Source organism: Macaca thibetana, chromosome 2 (genome assembly GCF_024542745.1).
Source record: "Macaca thibetana thibetana isolate TM-01 chromosome 2, ASM2454274v1, whole genome shotgun sequence".
Classification (NCBI taxonomy): Eukaryota; Metazoa; Chordata; class Mammalia; order Primates; family Cercopithecidae; genus Macaca; species Macaca thibetana.
Window position 1 is genome coordinate 126,752,381 of NC_065579.1, and position 21,136 is coordinate 126,773,516.

The window sequence follows — 21,136 nt, forward strand, 5'->3', positions numbered from 1 at the left end:
ATCACATCTTATTTTTTATTCCCCACAACTGGTTTGGCACCACATGACTGATCCCCCGCTTTATTATCAGACTTTCCAATATGACTACTGACCACTGAAATCACCAATGGGCAACAGCAAATAGAACTGTCACAGTTATTTAGGGAAGTGTGTCAATGCTCTGAAGCTCAAAACCACTCCAGAAGTACTTTAAATGCATTGCCTACAGCCTCCAAGACTACAGTTCCATGTTTAACTTCTAGTACTTGTTTTTTTGGGGGCTATGGGGGGTGGGAACTGCAACAGAAAAACAGGAAAACTAGTTTTAAGGGCACACTTCATAAAGACAACTTTCCCCTAATCCAGTAACTTTCAACACACAAGATGAAAGCCCCAAGACTTTGAAAAAAGTTATTTATTAGAACTCTTAACTGGAACTCCTTCTCCCAGTCTTCATTTATTCTGTATATATTTACTCAACCACTACCAAATGCCAGGCATTGTAACAGACACAGCAAACTAAAGCTATGCAACAAAAAGGTCTTGCCCTCAAAAAAGGTGACAACCTAACAGAGGCAGATTGGAAATCAAATAAAAAATACAGTCTATGTGTTATGACAGAGGTATGAATGACTGGAGGGGAATGGAAAGGCTTCCTGAGACACATGGAAGGACAAACAGGAGTCGGCCTGGACAAAACGAAGAAGCATTTCAGAAGAAGACACAGAGGAAAAGTATAAGAAGGTAAGGTAAGGAAGTGAGATATCATGGTCCACTACTGGAAAACACCAAGCAGTTTGGCGTAACACACACAAACGCTGTGTATGGAGGGCAGATGAAGCGATGATAGGCTGCTTCCAGAAATTCTAAAGAACAACACAGAAAAGGACCAAATCACAAGCCCCTTATGATACTCAGGATTGGATTTTATCCAAAAGGCAGTGAGAATCAGGAGATCATTTTAAGCAGGAATGGGACATAATCAATTTGGGATTTTAGAAAACACTCTGACAGATGAATTCAGCTTTTCACCCTGTGGGATCTGAACTGCCTTTAAGTTGTCAAGTAGAGATGCCAGGGAGCAGCTGGATTTGTTTGTACTGTGTGTGCATGGGAGTGGTGACGCTAGTTAACGAATAGTATCTGGGAATCACCAGCTCCTGGGGAGATGTGGGAAGATGTGGATGTTGTCACCTGAAGATAGTCAATAGGGAAGTGGGCAAACAACTATTAATAAGTAACTTGTATTAACCTATACAATAAACCCTACATCCAAGAATCATAAGGCCCAGTTTAGATCCCAGATTCAGTGAGGATTTTCCCGATGAAGCCCCAGAGAATGAATCTCTAACTTCTAAAAAGCACTTGCAGTCTCTATTATGTACCTGCTCATTCCATGCCTACCATAGCGTTCACATCACTGGGTGCTTCACTGGCTTTCCTCTTATGGTCTCATCTGTCAACAGGTCTGCTAAGTTCCTTGAAAGCAGGAATTTTCCCATTTATTCAACCAATGCCTCGAAAAAGAAATGACTGATAAACAATACTATTGATGAGAGGCAAAAGCTGACTCCTTTTACGTCCTCTAGAAAGTTGTACACACCGTGTTTCATTCCTTTTGCATAATGATGCCTGGAGGAGACAGCTGTTCAAGTATGTGGGTAATAAACACAGGGTGAAGACAGGTCCTCCCTCTAGAACGTGTAAGGAAGGGTCTGCATGCAGAGTTGAATGCCTAAGATATTCTTAGGATAGAACAGCACTGGTAAAATAAGCAAGAACTGCACACAACAACATGAATGAATCCTGCACACCTGACCATGAGTAAAACAAGCCAGATTCAGAAGTATATGTATGTACCACAGTGCATACACTGTGGCTACTAAGCAAAGTGGTACATACAGTATATACACTTCTGAGTCTGGCTTGTTTCACTCACTGTGGAGTATACTGTATATACATATATACACAGTGGTACATACAGTACTTACTGTGTACTGTATTCATAGTATACTCCACTTGCAGAAAGTTCAAAAACAAGCACAACTGATCTCTAGTATTAAAAGACAGGATGGGGGTGGGGGAGGTGGTCCACAGGGGACAATGTACAAGGGGCTTCCAGTAATGTTCTAGTAAGGTTCTCTTTAAGAATCTGATTAAGAATCTAGGTGCAAGCCAGCACAGTGGCTCATGCCTATAATAACTCCTCTCTGGGAGGCTGAGGCAGGGGGATCCCTTGAGCCCAGAAATTCGAGACTAGCCTAGGCAACATAGGGAGACCCTGTCTCAAAAAAAAAAAAAAAAAAAAAAAGCTCTTAAAAATGTGCCAGGCATGGTGACACATGTCTATCGTCCCAACTACTCAGAAGGTTGAGGTAAGAGGATCACCTGGGCCCCAAAGTTGGGGCTACAGTGAGCTGTGATCACAGCACTGCACTCTAGCCTGGGCAACAGAGCCAGAAACCTGTCTCCCAAAAAAAAAAAAAAAAAAAAAAAAACTATCTAGGTGCTAGTTGCAAAGTGTGCTCATTTTGCAAAAGTTTATCAAATCCTTATACTTACTTGTGCACTTCTGTGTATGCTACAGTAGGAAAAGTTTGTATCTACAGGTAAAAAGGGAAGTGGGAGTACTAGTTATGAAAAGTAACACAAAAGATGCCACAAAGAGAAAAAGCATGGGTAATGAGGCAAAAGAGAGAACAAGGGCAAGACTGTAGAATGTATTAGCTCAAGTCATTTAGGACACGAGAGACCTACTATTTACTGAAAGTACTAATGAACTGAGTTAGTTCTAATAACTATTTTGGCAAACTACAGCTACTTGAGAAAGTTTTTCTTAATCTTAGAATTTTCTTCAGCACTTACTGAAATACACAACAAATATATGCCACATGAATAAATAATATGTAAGTGAATCCATTCATAATCTTCCACCTTAATGACTAATAAAAATACTAGTAAATTAGCTGGCCTGGGCTTAGTCTACAACATGCAACTAAGTTTACAAGTTTAGTAGCCTATGCACAAGGGCTCCAAATCTAAAAGCTGTCCGTCCCCCCGACCAAACGAGCTAAATGGCACAGGTAAACCTACTTAAGAATTATCCCTGGCTCCAAAAGGAAGTAGCCTTACTTTTTCCTAAAAAAGTAAATGCATTATCTCAACACTGTCTATAAAGCAGTCACTCCACCCAGTTCTCATCACTCTGTGTAGTTCCTTATCCTGTTCTAAATTCTTCATAGCACTTGTCGCTAGCTGAAATTCTTATTTTTCTGTTCACTTGTTTACTTTCTCTTCCTGTCCATAGTATTTTAAGCTCCATAAGAACAGGGACCTGGTCTGTCTTTACACCACTGTACACCAAGAGCACAAATGGCTGTGTGCTCAATAAAAACTTGTCAAATGACCACAACTACTCAGGTAATTTACTTTAAGGTCACCAAGTACACATAAGATCAAGTCATACCAATAAATCAGTAAGTCCAATGCAACAGTAAACACAAAATAAATTATTACTCTGTTCCTGGGTAAGAATGATCTTAAAATTGTACCCGTTTTCAGCTTGAAAGGTTTGATAAAGTTTCATTTGGAAGACAGGTAATTTTTACATATTTTTATGGAGAATTTTTATGAAAGACAAACACTACAACAAAAACAATATGACGAAAGGAGCAAAACCACTGCTGTGGATTACCAGGAAACATGAGTAAGAGGCTTGGCTTTGCCCAGTGCAGGTATCTTATCTTATTCTGGGAGTTTTTCTACCTAAAAAGCATCACAAGATGATGCCTTTTTGAAGATTCCAGCAAAGATCATAACTATGTCATGTTTTTCCATAAAACTTCTAAAGTACTTCATGACTGTTCAAGAGATTTTGGGTTGCAGGGTATCTCAATTTAAGGGGGGGATGGACAGTCCAAAGTTACAACTGCGAAAAACTGGTAAGCTCTCAAACAAGGGAAACATTACATATAAAACAGCTGCTAAGAAGCAATTCAATATCCTGAATACCAACTTTTTCCAAAGATAATTATTTCTACACAATTTTATTCTACACCTAATTTTCTCACTCATACTTGTCTACAAAAGCTCCAAAAACAGCCAACTTTTTCAGAGCGGCAGTATTCAAATAAACAGGGATGAAATAAAACATGATCTCAATACAGTGATACATTTCTGGAGTTGAAGACCAGAAAGTTCTAAACCTACGGTAATTAGCCAAAGTAAAAGTTTTCCAATTTTGCAAGTGACTGTGATTAAGCAGTAGCTGAATGTAAAAATGCAGGACTACTATCAAGGGAACACTAATCAACAACTATATTCAGCAATGTCTTGGTAATTTTTATTTTACAATTAAGGTAACATTGAATGCAGAGAAATAACAAGACCACAAAAGTAAAATTAAATCACCAAGTCTAAGAAGCTACTCTGCCCAACCTTGAGAAATACAACTTAACAAAACAACAGTTAGGGGGTGGGCAAATCCCAGCACTTTGCGAGGCCAAAGGAGGAGGATCCCTTGAGGCCAGGAATTCAAGACCAACCTGAGCAACACAGCAAGACCCCGTCTCTACCAAAAAAAAAAAAAAAAAAAAAAAAAAAAAACCACAACAACAACAAAAAAACATTAGCTGGAACTGTAGGAAGGTAGAAAATACAAAGAAAAAAAAACAAAACAAAAACACAGTTGGGTACATTCATTCATTTGCAGTTTTTTTTCTACTTTTGGAAGCTGGTATCCTCTTTCTTGAGACTGGCAAAGCAGGATGGGAAATACTACTTTAGCTATCATTTAAGGAACGGATAGTGTTTCTCCCCCAGCCACTTGCCACCTTCCACACACATTCTAACATACACTCTTTTATTTTCTACCTTGAAAGGCTCAGAGTACATCAGCATGGTAGGGAAACAACACCTGTTGCCCATGACGTCTCCATTCTGTTGTGTTAAAGACTTACAGAATGGATATGAGGAAACCATTTGACATGATGGAAATGTTCTAAAACTGGGTTGTGGTGATGGCTGCACAACTCTTTAAAATGACTAGAAATCATTGATTTGCACACTTATAATGGGTGTTATAAGTAAATTATCATTCACGCCTGCAAGGCAGGAGGATCACTTGAGGTCAGGCGTTCAAGACAAGCCTGGGCAACAAGGCGAAACCTTGTCTCCACAAAAAATACAAAAATGTGCCGAAGGTGGTGCACACCAATAGTCCCAGCTACTCAGGAGGTTCAGGTAGAAGAATCGCTTGAGCCAGGGAGGTTGAGGCTGTAGGGAGCCACGATCAAGCCACTGCACTCTAGCTTGGATGACAGAGCAAGACCCTGTCTCCAAAAAAAGGATATACATAACCAGAAAGGCATCAAGAGTAGACAGTCTAGTTAGAAAAACAAGTGTATCAAAGAACCAAAGAAACCCAACACATATTGACAATACATCTAACATACAGATCTCTCCTGCTGCCCCTGAACCTCCACACAGCCTAGGTCACCTTCTTCCCTTAACAGATTCCTTAAGACCATCTCATCGTTCATTCGGCTCTATTGCTGCTCCAAAAAGAAGAAAAAAGACTTCATTCTCAATCACCTTAACACTTCCACCTGCAGAATTAAAAATATCTGATGTACATGGTAACAGTGAAATGGGGCCAGGTGATTTTGTAAAAACTAACTATCCTTGTCCAAAAGAAATGGAGAAGAAGGAATCCTTCTAACTGATTCCCTAAGCCAGACCCCTCCTTCCGTAGAGCCTTTATAATTGGAATTATGGTCATTCCCATACATGGTTTATCAACCTTTTAACACTCCCCTCGACTCTCTCCAATCCCTTCAGCAGCATCTTTCATATCCTACGAATTTAATAAGTGTTCTTTAGACGAATGGCAGTATTTTCCCGATCAAATCAGCAGTATCAACTCTACCCTCAAAGGGCAAATATAGTTCTCTATCATACCGGCCTACCACTAAGTCATAGGTGGTTTCCTTGGTTGACTGGTAGATGATCAGTGATGAGAATGATCAAAAACTGCCAAATAACCACCGGCTAGCCAACTAGCTAGAATTGTTAAAATACATAACACCAGCTCAGAGCAATGAAACACAATTTCTGTGCCCCGAAACAAATTATTCTAAAAATCACAAATATTTGCCTATTATCCAGCATTCAAAACACAAGTTTTCTACTGCCATCATTCAATACCAAGTCTGATTAAAACTACACAAGACAGAAAATGTCAAGTTCATATTCAAACCTTTGAGGTACAAAAAAAATACAAGAAGCCCAAGAAAAAAACATGGCAGTAACCAGTATCACAAAGAGATTAACCAACAGTTAACACACGAGACAGGATAGGATGAAAACCTGTCAAACTCACTTCTCCACATAAAACCTGTTATAATGTAGGAAAACCAAAACGTTATTTGTATTCCAATCAATGATGACTTCTGAATAGCTCTAGAACACCAAAATATTGACAATAACCAAATTGAAACAAATTGTGGCCAGTTAAGAGTGTCATGAATGGACAGAGTTTTCAGTCCTCATACCTGTTAAATCTGTACTCAAATCCTATTAAATGGCATCAGAAAATTACTCGAAGACCCTTAAAGTACATGCCTTTCCTTGTTCCTGAATAGATTCTAAAATATTTTCACTGTGAATAATTCAGTATTTGTAAGCGAAGTTTCAACTGTCATCTGTGGCTCTGAAAAAACTTTAAACATATATACTGTTTTCAAAAGTCAAAACCTTCCATGTGCTTCCGAAAAATTGATGAGTAAGGTTTTTTTAAATGCATGTTAAAAACTGAAATGCATTTCATTATGAGATAATCATTCCCAGCAATAAATCAGACATAAACTTTTGAATTTGGTTTACGTTTCTCTTCACCAGTAAGGTTCTCAAGTTCTTAGGAGTTTCCTAGTCATTTACTTGAACATCATCTACGGTAACACTCAAAGCAAAACCACAATAAAGAGGTTTGGCCTCTGAGGGATTCTACATGTAAAAAACATTACTCATAAATAATATACAATCACTACTGCTTTAAGTAACAAATACATTTCTAAAAACTTTCATGCCATTTGATGGAATTCCCTATTTTAGACAGCAAAACAAAATCTATGAAACTACTGATGCGTGTTTTTTACTTTAGATATATTCCATGATAATACAAAAATGCACTTAAAACAACGCATGGGGTAATATTTTTAGTTGAGTATTTTTATTCAAAGGTCTCATTATTCAAAGAGTGCAATTCACAGAAACAATAATTAGGCCAATTAATCCCAGAGTTAAGATTATTTTGGGTTGCCCAGTAATCCTATTTAATCCCAGGTATAAATAAACCAATGAAATCTTAACATGACATATTCATCTAATCAAAGAACAATATCCAGTTGGCACTGTGAAGTACTACTACACAGTCATACTGGAATGTCACCAATTCAAAAACAGTACCTGATAAAATGAGACTTTTGGCAATCAACTGTAATGTTTTAAAGGATTCACCAAAAACTCATTCTGTCTCACACAAGCCAATGCCTGTTCACTAAATGACACCAAGAACAGTTTCAAACTCTAACGTCAATGAAACAATTCCAGACACAAATTATAACATGACCGGAAGACTACAAAATCAGTCTTGACATTTTATCCAAGTATTTATGAATGTTAAATCTAAAGTAGTTCAACTCGTTTTAATACCACATGCAGTTTACGACCTTCATCAAAATGGAAAGGAATTCTTTCAACATTCTTTTAATCATAATAGAGCTTTAAACACAAACTTCCATATAGTTACGCCCATTTCACCATTGTACAAAATCGTCCCCCATCACCACGCCACATAAGCTAGTCAAAGGAAAAAAACAAAACAAAACAAAACTGACAGCTCAGCCTCCCACAAAATGCACTTACTTTATCAAACAGCGACATTTATTTTCCAGTGCAAGAAAGTAACAGACATTTGCAGCTCAATACAGGAAAAGCACAGCCAGCCTTACTACCCCCACTAAATTTCTCAGACAAGAGAAAAATAACTCGGGACAGGCAAATTAAAACCACTCTACACATGGCAAAAATATAAAAGGTCTATGTCCTACAATCCATAGCGATAGTACTGCTTCCTCTCTTCCCCAGTCAATACCAATAAGCCAACAGACACAAGTGTCAAATAAATCCAGTGTCTGTTTGAAATAAGATGAAAACCTGGGAAAATTCCCTCCCATAAATCATTTAGTGAACACAAGGCTTTTCACCCAACACTTAAATACACTCAACCCAAAAACACACACAACCCACCCCCAAATGCAAAAAAAAAGCCTTAATCAACAAGTTGGAAAGAGGGCAGAAAGTAAGGCTCACTACCCTCTCCCTCACTTTAAAAAACAAACAAAAAAAAAAGTCCTTTAACAAAAGGTAACACAGATCTTCAAGTACCTGGTGGAGGTGCCTTTCCTCACATCGCAGATGCTGCATTTAAAGGCTTCAGCACTGTTTCTGAAGGTGCAGACGCTACAATCCCAAAACCCCTCGTCTGCGGCAGGTTTCGCTTGTCTTTTTGGCCTTCGGAGGAGTGGAGAGTGGGGGGAAAGGGAGGGCAGAGGCAGGGAGCAGGAAAACGGGGGAGAGACAGCAAAACACAAGCGCGGGTGAGCCGTCGTAATTTCGCAGGAATCCAATGCTGGAAACTTCGCTCGAGAGACCACCCACCCACCCTTTCCGGGGACTGGAAGAGGGAGCGAGGAAGGGAAGGGGGCGCCCCCACTGGCACCCTGCAAGCCCCGGGCCCGGGCCGGATAGCCTTGCACACCAGGCGGTGGCGGCGGCGCCCCGGGAAGGGCCGCGGCGGGCGCAGGAAGCGGGCGGACTTGTGGACTTGAGCGTGGGGCTGGGGGGGCCGGGAGGGGAGCCGCGGGCCGGATCTGGAGGGGGCGCGCAGGGGCAGCCCGAGGCCGGCGGCGGGGAGTGGGCCGGCTCCTTCCCTCTCCCCTCCCAAGCTCGCGCCCTCCCTCCCTCCCCACCTGGTTAAATCTCCCTTTGTCTGGGAGGAGTGGCGGCGGCGGCGGCGGCGGAGGGCGGCTGAGGAGGAGCCGCCATGGCTGCGGCGCGCACGGCCGCCGGCCCCGAGCGGGAGCGACACCGCCTCCCGCCGCCGCCGCCACCGCCCGCCGCCTCCCCCCGCCCCCGGATCTCCATCTTAGCAGCGCCTCCCCCCGCCCCGGGTGGCTCCGGGGCCTAGTCGTTGCCGGCCCCCGCCCGCCCCCAGCCCTCCCTCCCCTTCCGCCCCCTCCGCTCGGAGCAGGTACCTGGTCGGGCTCTTCTTGTCGCCCATGGTCATGGATGGGCTGTACCCCCGCCCCCCCCAAGCCGAAACCGGCGCCGCTCGGAGGAGAAACGCCGTCCGGGGAGTCGTCGCGGACCGGCCCCCCTCCCTCCCCCGCGCCCGCCCGCCCGCCCTCAGCCGCTGGGGCTCGAGCTCCGGCCGCCGCCGCCGCCGCCGCCGCTGCCAGTCTCCGGACGAGACTAGTCCCCGCCAGCGCCGCCTCCGCCGAGTGACTGACGAGGGGCGGGGCCGGGCGCCGCGCGTCACGCGCCGTGCGGCCAATGGGAGGGCGGCGGCCGGCGCCGCGAGGGCGGAGGCGGGGCGCGGGGGAAGGCGGGGCGTGGCGGACGTGGGCCGGGCCGTCGGTGTGCGTGCCCGGGAGTGTGTGCGCGCTGGGGGCGCGCGTGCCTGTCGGTGGCCCCGCGGCCCGGCGCGGCGGAGCGTGCAAGCCCGGCGGAGCGCACGTGGCCGCGCCCGGGAGCTGGCAACTGGCTTCGGGCCTCGCACAGCCGCCCCGTGAGGCTGTTGCTGGGACCCCGGCCCCGAAGCCGCCCCGGGGAAGTAGTTCCACGCAGTTTGCGCGCGCCGCGGGAGCTTGCAACAACCTCACCGCTCGCAGCGCCTCGAGGCTTGCAGTGCCCTGGGGGCCGACAAGGTCCTCCTTTGGACCGCTTTCCCCCGCGCCCTTCTGTTCCTCTGCCACGCGGAGCTTTGTATTTGCCTCTTCTGAAGTCCCTGCCTCCGGCCGAGACGCTAGCCCGAAGCCCCCCTCCCTGTCAGGCCCCTGACGCGGGAGAGAACTGTGCAGAAAGGGTGTGGCATAACTAAATGCCCCAGGCCAGACTCTGAGCTCCTGCTGGCGGACTCCTACTGGGATCCTCCTCTCCCCTGGAGTCTAAAGAGGGCGTTTCCTTAGGGAAGTTGCTATTCAAATTCTGGCGACCACATGCCCGCTTTAAAACCTCGTTCCTCAGCTCCTTCATCTCCAATATGGGGCTAATCCTCCCAGGGTTGTTTTGAAAATGCAGAGAAATCATGCATGGAAGGTTCGCTGATGGATGCCTGGTATTCACGAAGGACCAAAACAAGATACTGGGTATTAGGAGCTGTTATAACTGGGCCTGAATTGTGCACCATTCCCCCCGCGTTCGATTTTTGAAGTCGAGGAACAGGGTAGTGCCCTTCACTTTCTGCCTTGCTCCAAAAACGCTTGCCAAATTGTCTTGAACGTGACTCAGGACCTCTGTCCTCAGGCCGGGAGATCTGGTAGGAGGAGGACCCCAGATGATAAGATAAAAGACACAGATGGGGCTGGGCTGAAGCCCCAGGTTAGGGGAGGGACGGAATCTTAGAATGCTGCTAGGAGTTGGGCCCCAGGGATGGGGGGGTTGGAGATAAGACAGACCCTCAGCCCGGTTTATGTGCAAATACAAAATAGATTGTTATCAAGACTGCCCTGTGGAAGGGAAGCATATCAGGGCTTGCGACCAGGGAAGCTCACTGAGACTGAGCACCCAGGGAGCAGGAAGTCCTAGGGATCAGTCCAGGTATCAGAAGGGAGAGAATAAAAGAGAGAAGGAATGTGTCAACAATAAGTTTGATCAGCACGCAGTGTCCTCTCCAGGCAGGCGCACCCAGGAGGGCCAGGAGAAGCAACACTGTTTAGCAAGGATCAGCAACCTCTCAAGGCCTCAATGCCACAGCTGCCTCCTTAGGGGAGGGATGAAAGAAGGAAGAGGAGGGGAGAGAGAAAGGGTTCTAGGGGTAAAAGAGCCGTAGAAAGCCAAAGGGTATGTACACAAGCCATGGCCCAGTGCAGCTGCGCCATGGAGCAGCCTTGGCCTCTGGTGTCTCCCTGGCATGCTCCCAGGACTCTGCCCCTGGCATAAAGGTCGTGAAAGAAACGGGGCACTAAGAAACCCCCACTGGAAGAGTGGCCTCCGGGGAGGTAGCTGGGAGCCATACGTAGTGGAAAGGAGACTTTGTTATTATTATTCCATACATAGAATAAAATACACAGATTTTCACACTGCAGCTTAGTGCATACATCTACACCCCTCTTTCCACCATTAGAACAATAAAACATTTTATCCTCCCAATGAGTCATCCCTCACTTAGGTAACCGCAATTCCGACTTCTGTCACCGAAGATTAGTTTTGCCTGTTCTTTAAGGTCATATGCAGGGGTCATATTGTCTGTACTCTTGTGTCTAGCTGGCACCTTTCGCTCAGCATAATATTTGTGATAACCATCCACGTTGTTGCCTACATCAATAGTTCATTTTTGTTTGTTTGCTTAAGTGTGTAGAATTCCATTGCAAATACACTGTAATTTATCCACAGGAGACTGACTGTTTTAGTATATCTTTTTGTATCTTTATCTTGTGTTATCTTTTCAAAAAAGTAAAAGTTTTTAAAAATGTGTTTAAGAAGGGCCAGGCATGGTGGCTCACACCTGTAATCCCAGCACTTTGGGAGGCCGAGGCAGGTGGATCACCTGAGATCAGGAGTTTGAGACCAGCCTGGCCAACATGGTGAAACCCTGTCTCTACTGAAAATAAAAAAAAAAAATGAGCCAGACGTGGTGGTGGGCACCTGTAATCCCAGCTACTCGGGAGGCTGAAGCAGGAGAATTGCTGGAACCAGGGAGACACAGGTTGCAGTGAGCCAAAATCACGCCATTGCACTCTAGCCTGGGCGACAGAACAGGACTCGGTCTCAAAAAAAAAAAAAAAAGTGTTTAAGAAAAAGAATTTTGGAGTAGAGAACTAATCTCTAGGAACTTATCAGACCTAAGGATCACCATGTGGTTGTAACTTTAGAGGCTGTAATTTCATTCAGATGTTGGAGGCAAATGTCTGTTGAAAGTCTCCGTGTAGGTGTATGAGCCAAATGGGACTACTTCTGGTACAGTGTGCTCCAGAGTCCCAGCTACTCGGAAGGCTGAGGTGGGAAGATCACTTGAGCACAGGAGGCAGAGGTTGTAGTGAGCTGAGATCACGCCACTGCACTCTCACCTGGGCAACAGAGTGAGCCTCTGTGTAAAAGAGAAAAAAAAAGTTGTTTGAAACCCATGGTTTTAGTGTAGATGCTGGTTAGAAGCACTGGCCAAGAAATGTCCTGTATAACTGTTTCCACAGATACAAAAGACACATTCGAAGTCTACATTTTGACTTTCTTCCCCTCATTCGCTTCACTCACACCGGCTTCCTGGCGGTTCCTAAAACAGTTCCCTACCTTCAGGGCCTCAGAGGCTTCGCACTTACTGCTCCCTTGGCTTGGAATGCTCTTTGCGCAGATACCCACATTCATTGTCAGCTGCCTCAATTCCTTCGGGTCTTTACGCAAAAGTCACATCCTCACTGAGATTTTCCCTGGTCACGCAATCTACATGTGTTTTGTTTTGTTTCGTTTTTTTCCTTTTCCTTTTCTTTTCTTTCTTTTTTTTTTTTTTTTTTTTTTTTTGAGACAGAGTCTTGCTCTGTTACCCAGGCTGGAGTGCAGTGGCATAATCATGGTTCACTATAGCTTCAACCTCCTGAGTTCAAACAATCCTTCCACCCCAGCCTCCCGGGTAGCTGAGACTACAAGCATGTAACACCACACCCAGCTAATTTTTGTATTTTTTTTAAAGTAGAGAGAGGGTTTCACCATGTTCCCTGGGGTTGGTCTGGAGCGCCTGAGCTCAAGTGATCCTCCAGCCGCAGTTTCCCAAGTTGCTGGGATTACTGGCATGAGGCACTGCACCCGGCCCAATCTAAAAATTTCATACACCAACCCACAAAATGATGTCTCATGTCCCTCTGTCCTGCTCTACTTTTCTCTCCTTAGCATACCCTACATTTGGCTGTTATAATGAGGAGACTTTCTCTCTAACGTTCCCCACAGTTCAGTTATCTTGTTTAAGCAGATCCTTGCCCCAGTAGAATACCTGCTTCATGATGGCAGGGATTTTATCTTTTTGTTGTGTTCCCCCACCACCTCCCACCGCTAGTATATATCAAGTGCCTCCAACAGTGACTAGTGTACATTCGTTGAAAAAAACTTTCAATTAACAATATATTGAGTAACAACTAGCTATCATGCTCGTGCCAGGGACTGGAAGATCAGATAAACAAAATAGACTTCATTCCTAATCTTTTGGAGTTTACATCCTAGTTGAGGAGCCAGACATTATACAAGTAATTACAATTGTGACAGTTGCTACAAAGACCAAATACGAGATGAGAGGTGAGAGGGTACTAAGAGAGGGAGGGTGTTGATGTAGCCGGTGGAACTGGGAAGCTCCCCAGAAAAAGTTAAGTTGCCCACAAGAAAAAAAGGCAAAAGCAGTCAGGTGTCTGGCGCTTTGGAGGAGCTAAAGGCAAGCAGCTGTGGCCAGAGTCCCACAAAAGAGGAGAAATGAGGCTGGAGAGGCAGGTGCTGGATAGATCCATATGGCAGGGTAGGGAGTGAGTTGGGAGTGAGGTATTTATCCTGAATGCCATGGAAGCCATGGATGAGTTTACCAAGAATATGTCTACTTAGAACTGTCAGTGTCCGCCTTAATGAATTAGATGCTGGGAGAAGCAGACTCCTTGAAGGAGAGGAGGTAGTGGAAGGACCTTTAAAATGGCCCAGATTCAGACCATGAAGGGCAGCTTGGTTGGGCTTCCCTCCTATCTTCAGCTCAAGAAAGAAGTGAAAGCCACTGAGGCTTGCCAATGGGAAGGGCTGGAAAGTTATCAACTCAGACTTCCTCCTGCCGTTAAATTTGCAAGTGCTACTCCCCAGAGGGAAACCTGAATACTCACTAAGCCTAGGACTTTGAACCTTAGGAATCCCCAATGAAGGTATTATAAACAAGTGAGAGAAAAAATGTTTGCTGCAAACACCTCAGTGCTTACCTCTGCCCCACCCATGATACACCTCCTTATGGTCTGAGTCCCACACCGTGATCTGGGGTGACATTTTCAACAATCTGCTGTGAAATGAGAAAAATAAGGGGTAAATGTATGAGTACTTTCCTATGACGAGATAAATTACCAATGGTTGATTCTTAGGAAAGACTAGTTTTTATGCTGAGATTACGTTCTTTCCCTTTTTTCTTTCCTCAGAGGTTTGGGTAATTTAAGCATCCCTTCTTTAATGGAATGATGGCGATAGTATGTGGTAGTTGCCTTTCCTAAAATGTCCTGAATTGACCAAATCACTAGTTGGCAATCTGGTGTTGATTTCTCAATTCTCTCCCCTCGCTGATTTTATCCTTTAAGTTTTAAGGGCACCAAGACCTAAATGATCTTAATGAAGCTTTCTGAGTTATGTGTGATTGAGGGGAAGAGGAGGGAGAAAACAGTATCATGAGGTGACTGAAAAAGCCACCCAAGAAGGAGTGAAGCCAGAAAGGCTAAAATGTCAATCCTAATCGCTAGGAATTAATGCCCTACTTTGCACATAATGTTCCTTCAGTGGCTTAAGAGAGAAAACTGTTGCTTGGAGCACCTACCTACCTGGAGCTGGAGGGTCTTAGGAACTGGGGAGAACCCAGCTCATTTCACTTAAAGCCTCAGGCTTGTGCTGGTATCACTAGGGACATCTGGAAACTAATGCAGAAGATAAGATTAACTTCTAAAGAAGCTCTCCTGGAGTCAGAGCGAGATGGAACTTCCCTGACCATCTGCTTTGAACCTTCACCAGATTTTGCAACCTGGTGACATTTTACAGTGTCATCTGTGCACGTGCTTATCAGAAATGTGAAGTTTCATTGATCTGCCTCTTCTATAGTAGGAAATATCACAAGTCAAAATTGTCCTGGCTTATACGTCACACCCTTGACAAAAATTAACTCAAACTGTATCATAGACCAACATGTGAAACCTAAACCTATAAAACTATAAAACTTCCAGAAGAAAATATAGGAGAAAATCTTTCTGGCCTTGGGTAGGCAAAGGTTTCCTAGATATGAAACAAAAAGCATGATCCATAAAAGAAAGAGTTGATAGCTTCTACGCCATCAAAGTTAAAAACTTCTCTCTGAAAGACACTGTTAAGCATATGAAAGGACAACTCAAAGACAGAGAAAATATTTGCAAAACACATATCTGGTAAAGGACTTATATCCAGAATACACGAAGAACTTTTACTATGCAATAAGAAGACAGTCCACCTAATGAAAACATGAACAAGAAATGGGAGTGGACATTCCACCAAAAGATACACGAATGCACAATAGGTACATGAAAAGATGCTCAACATCATTATTCATTAGGGAAATGCAAATTAAAACCACAAAGAGATACCGCTGCACATCAGAATGGCAAAACACACACACACACACACACACACACACACACACACACACCCCTGACAATCCCAAGTGCTGGGGAGGATGTGGAGTGACCCTCACACATTGCCAGTGGGAGTGCAATATGGTACAGTTCCTCTGGAAAAACAGTTTGGCAGTTTCTTATAAAGTTAAACATACACTTACCATATGAGCCAGCAATCCCACTCCTAGGGATTTACCAAGAGAAATGAAGACATATGTTCACATAAAAACCTGTGCTCAGATATTTATAGCAGCTTTATTCATAATCACCAAAACTTGGAAACAACCCAAATGCCCTTTAACTGGCGATACAATAAACAAATTGTGGCACATCCATACTGTGGAATACTACTCATCAATTAAAAGGAGCACACCACTGATCTATGCAATGTGGATGAATCTCAAATACATTATCCTAAGTGAAAGAACAAAGTCTCAAAAGGTCTCATACTGTGTGGTTCCATTTACGTAACTTTCTGGAAAAGGCAAAATTAGAGGGATAGAGAACAGATCAGTGGTTGCCAAGGATTAGGGGTGGAGGGAGTATTTGACTACAAAGGAGTGGCAGCAAAAAAGAATGCGGGGGGTGGAAGTTATCTACATCTTTACTATGGAGGTACTTACAAGATAGAATGCATTTGTCAAAACTCAGACCTGTACACCAAAAAGAGTAAATTTTGCTACTCAGGAGGCAGAGGCAGGGAGATTGCTTGAGTCTAGAAGTTCGAGGCTGCAGTGAGCTATGATCACGCCACTGCACTCCAACCTGAGAGACAGAACAAGAACCTGTCTCTGAAAAAAGATAAGTACATTTTACTGTATGTAAGTCACATCTCAATAACTCTGGACTGAAAAGTTACCTAAGCATCTACGTTCCATATTCCTTCCCCTCTTAAAGTAATAACCATAAGACCTAGCATTTTGTAGCTTTGCTGTGTGCCTGGCACTGTGAATACTCCTGTCCTTTCCAGAGTATTCTTCTTTTCAGTAATTTATCCAATTACTCAGGCCATAATCCTTGGAGTTTTCCTTGACTTCTCTCTTTTTCTTATACCCCACATCAGTCCAGCCTTTGCACTTGCCCTTCAGTATATATCCTGAATCTGACCACTTCCCATTATCTCTATTGCTATCACTCCAGTCCAACACAGAATTACTTCTCAGCCTCCTAACTGAAAAGAGGAGGACTTCTAGTCTTCTCTTCTTGCACTCTGTACTGTCAGGATATGCTTGGTTATGCTATGGTAACCCTCCCAAATCTTCGTGATTTATCCCAACAAAGTGATTAAAGGGATTTCTTGCTGAAACCACATATCTGCAGGTCAACACCTCCACCCTGTCTCTCTTCACTCTTTGGACCTAGGCTGTCATGGCCTGAATGTGTCCCCCACAATTCATGTGTTGGAAATTTAATTCCCAATGCAACAGTGTTGGGAAGTAGGGCCTTTGCAGAGGTGTTTAGGTCGTGAAGGCTCTACTCTCATGAATGGATTAATGCTGCTATAAAAGGGCATGGCAGAGGGAGTTCATCCTCTTTGCCCTACTGCCTTCTGCCATGTGAGGACACAGCATTCCTCCCCTCTGGAGGATGCAGTGTTCAAGGTGCCACCTTGGAAGCAGAGAGAAGCCCTCAATAAATGCTAGCACCTTGATCTTGGACTTCCCTACCTCCAGAACTGTGAGACAATACATTTCTGTTCTTTATAAATTACCCGGCAGTCTTGAGTACTTTGTGACAGCAGCACAAACAAAGACCCAGGCTTTCTGAGCTGCATCTGGCTTGAACATCACTGGTGGCTGTAAAGGAGCTCTGGAGGCACACATTCTGGCAATCAGCTGCCTGGCCTGGAAGTGACACAGTAACCTGTGCTCTCAACTCATTGGTCAGAGTTTCATGGCCACACTGCCATGACAGGAAGCATAAACAGGAAGCCAGTATGTGCCCAGGAGGTAGACAGCAAGAGATATTTGGCCATCGGCTTTGTGATTACCATGATTCTTTAAAATCTTCTCTCAAAACCACGTCAAGAGATCCTTTCAAGATGTTGATGACTCACTTGCACAAAATCCTCGAATGACTTTCATGACATTTAGAAGAAAATCCAGAATCTTGACCCTGGCCTTCAAGACCTGCTAACTTCATCCACCCCTGGCTTCTTCACCCCCAGCTGAGCTCTAGGAACTCGAGCCCATTGGTGCTTCCTGCCACGCCCAGCCCCTCCTCAAGGCCTTTCTGCCTGCTCTCCCCTAGATATTCCCACAGCTACATTGCTCTCATGGTCCAGGTGGATGCTAAATGCCGCTTCTTCGGGGAGGACCTCCCTGACTAGGACATCTTACATAGCATAACCCCCAGTCACTGCCACCCTCACCCTGTTTTATCTTTCTTTACACCCTTAGCATGGCCTAGCATTGTATGATGGGGTGTGTGTGTGTGCATGTGTGTGTGTGTTTTGGCCTGGTTCATCCAGTAGAATGTAGTATTTGTTGGGACAGGGACTTTCCTTTGTTCAATCCTAGTTTGTGGGCCTGTGAGTTTTTGCCAAAGCAGTCCAGCCACGCGTGCCAGAGCCCAGGAAATGGATGATGAGCTTTAGCACTGTTCCAGTTTGGGCCTTGTGAATATTCAGGTGAGTGGTTCCCTATCATGGTATGATTTCCTTCGTTTTTTCTATAACTTTTTTCTGGGTTTTTGTTTTTTGTTTTTTGTTTTTTTAGATAGAGTTTTGTTCTTTGTTGCCCAGGCTGGAGTGCAGTGGCGTGATCTCGGCTCACTGCAACCTCCACCTCCCGGGTTTAAGTAATTCTCCTGCCTCAGCCTCCTGAGTAGCTGGGACTACAGGCATGCGCCACCACACCTGGCTAATTTTGTATTTTAGTAGAGACAGGTTTTCTCCATGTTTCTCAGGCTAACCCGACCTCAGGTGATCTGCCCGCTTCAGCCTCCAAAGTGCCGGGATTACAGGCATGAGCCACCATGCCCGGCCGTGTTTTCTGTTGTTATTGTGATTATTGTTGTTTGTTTTTTGAGATAGGGTCTTACTCTGTTCCCAGGGCTGGAGTGCAGGGGCGTGATGTCAGCTCACTGCAGCCTTGACTTCCTGGGCGCAAATGATCCTCCCACCTCAGCCTCCCAAGTAGCTGGGACTACAGGCATATACCACCATGCCCAGCTACTTTTTGTATTTTTTGTAGAGACGGGATTTCACCCTGTTGCCCAGGCTGGTCTCAAACTCCTGGGTTCAAGCAATTCACCTGCCTCAGTCTCCCAAAGAGATGGGACTACAGGCGTGAGTCACTGCACCTAGCCAGTTCTGCAATGTTTATTAAAGCCCTGGACCCAGAAATTGCTTCCCTAGCAGCTTGTTCTTTTATTATTATTATTTTATATTTGAGACGGGGTCTATTTTTCCCAGGCTGGTCTCGAACTCCTGAGCTCAAGAGACCCTCCTGCCTTGGCCTCCCTAGTATCTGGGACTATAGGCACACACCACTGGGCTCGGCTACTGGCAGCTTATCCTTGATACTTGAATTTCCACCCTTAGAGTCAGAGTCATAGAATGTTGAAGATGGAATGAAGAGTTAAGACCATCCATCTAGTACTGTCTTAGTTCAGAGGCAAAAACCCATGAGCAGAGAGATCACAGAGGGCCTTCACATACGTCGCTGCCTCCCACAGCTGCCTCTGTGTGAATTGCCATTGACACTGGCAGCCTATGTAGCTCATCCAGGTTCATTCCTGCAACTGACCAGGTTTTGTACCTGGACTTCAAAACCTGCTTTTCTGATTGCAGATTCTATTATGCCACAAATGGAATCCCTAGAACTTAAATATCCTGACATTCATGAAGAGTAAGATTAAGAAAGAGACTTACCCACAGGAACATCTAATAATGTTAGGGTCTATGTACACATTGTTACGAGCTGAACTGTGTCTCCACCCCCACTCTCAAATCAATATGTTGAAGCCCTAATCCTGGCTACCTCAGAATATGACTGTATTAAAGATAGAGTCTTTAAAGAGGTGATTAAGTTAAAATAATGCCATTTGGGTGAGACCAATCTGCCTGGTATCCCTATAAGAAGAGGAAATTTAGATACTCTACATAGAAAAATGAAGACAGGTCGGGTGCGGTGGCTCAAGCCTGTAATCCCAGCACTTTGGGAGGCCGAGACGGGCGGATCACAAGGTCAGGAGATCGAGACCATCCTGGCTAACACAGTGAAACCCCGTCTCTACTAAAAAAAAAAAAATACAAAAAACTAGGCGGGCGCCTGTAGTCCCAGCTACTCCAGAGGCTGAGGCAGCGTATACCCGGGAGGCGGAGCTTGCAGTGAGCTGAGATCCGGCCACTGCACTCCAGCCCGGGCGACAGAGCGAGTCTCTGTCTCAAAAAAAAAAAAAAAAAGAAAAGAAAAATGAAGACAAATGCACACACAGAGGAAAGACCACATAAAGACACAGCAAGAAGGTGGCCGTCTGCAACCCAAGGAGAGAGGCCTCAGGAAAAATCAAACCTGCCGACACCTTGATCTTGGACTTCTAGGTCCTGAAATGTGAGGAAATAAATCTCTGTTGTTTAAGTGGCACAGTTTGAATTACTTTGTTACAGCAGACCTAGCAAACTTATCCATACATCATGAGTTTGTGGGTAGCTAAAGAGAGGCTGCCCTGGCCGGGTGCAGTGGTTCACACCTGTAATCTCAGCACTTTGGAATGCCGAGGTGGGTGGATGGCTTTAGCTCAGGAGTTCAAGACCAGCTTGGCCAACATGACAAAACCCTGTCTCCACAGAAGATACAAGAATTCGCCAGGCATGGTGGTGCAAGCTTCTAGTCTTAGCTACTCAGGAGGCTGAGGTGGGAGGATTGCTTGAGCCAGGGAGGTCAAGGATGCAGTGAGCTGAGATCATGCTACTGCACTCCAACGTGGGCAACAGAGTGAGACCCTGTCAAAAACAAAAACCCAAGAGAGAGGCTGCCTATGAGATAATAATAACCAACGTATACGGAGTGCTTACTCAGACAAGGTGCTAAGCATTTCAGGTGTTAAATAAGAACTGATAACTCAATGAATATTAACAATAAGCATATGAGGTAGATTATATTACAGTGCCCCTTTTATAAATTAGGAAGTTAAGAAGCAGTAAAGTTAAGTCACTTACCCTGAGTCGCACATCTGGAAAGTGACTGGGCTGAGACTTGAACCGAGGCAGCTTGGGCTCCAGAGTCCAGGCTCTGAAGGAACCAGTTAGTCAGTTATGACCATTTCTATCTTCCAGATGAGGAAACAAAGACTTAGACACTGGTCCAACCCACAGCCAGGGTGTGGCAGAACCAGAATTTCCAGTTCTTTGCACTTCATCACAAACCGAATCCCTGGAATGCAAGAATCCTGAAAGTTGTTAACTGAAGGAAGGAAAGGGGCCCACCTGGAGGAGGAAGAGCAAAAATCTATTTACACACAAAATAGCTTTGCAAGGGGAAGAGGCACCTGATATAAAAGTTTTGGGCCACTTG

General features: G+C 44.7%; 1 protein-coding gene and 1 long non-coding RNA gene across 2 annotated transcripts in view; both read right to left on the bottom strand.

Annotated features, from left to right (window-relative positions):
- The window catches only part of RYBP (RING1 and YY1 binding protein), a 69,604-nt gene extending 60,062 nt beyond the window's left edge, over positions 1–9,542 (bottom strand). Inside the window, exons 1-2 of the mRNA XM_050781360.1 lie at positions 9,294–9,542; positions 8,425–8,550 (exon numbers count right to left, since the gene is read on the bottom strand). Of these exons, the coding sequence (XP_050637317.1) occupies positions 8,425–8,550; positions 9,294–9,325 (158 nt within the window). The 5' untranslated portion in view covers positions 9,326–9,542. The remainder of the gene's footprint in view (positions 1–8,424; positions 8,551–9,293) is intronic.
- A 446-nt stretch (positions 9,543–9,988) lies between these two features.
- LOC126948897 (uncharacterized) lies at positions 9,989–20,896 on the bottom strand. Its single transcript, XR_007723568.1, has 3 exons — positions 20,782–20,896; positions 11,109–12,026; positions 9,989–10,094 (listed from the first exon to the last, which is right to left on the bottom strand). It is a non-coding gene; the product is annotated as an uncharacterized LOC126948897 (long non-coding RNA).
- Between the last annotated feature and the right edge of the window lie 240 nt (positions 20,897–21,136).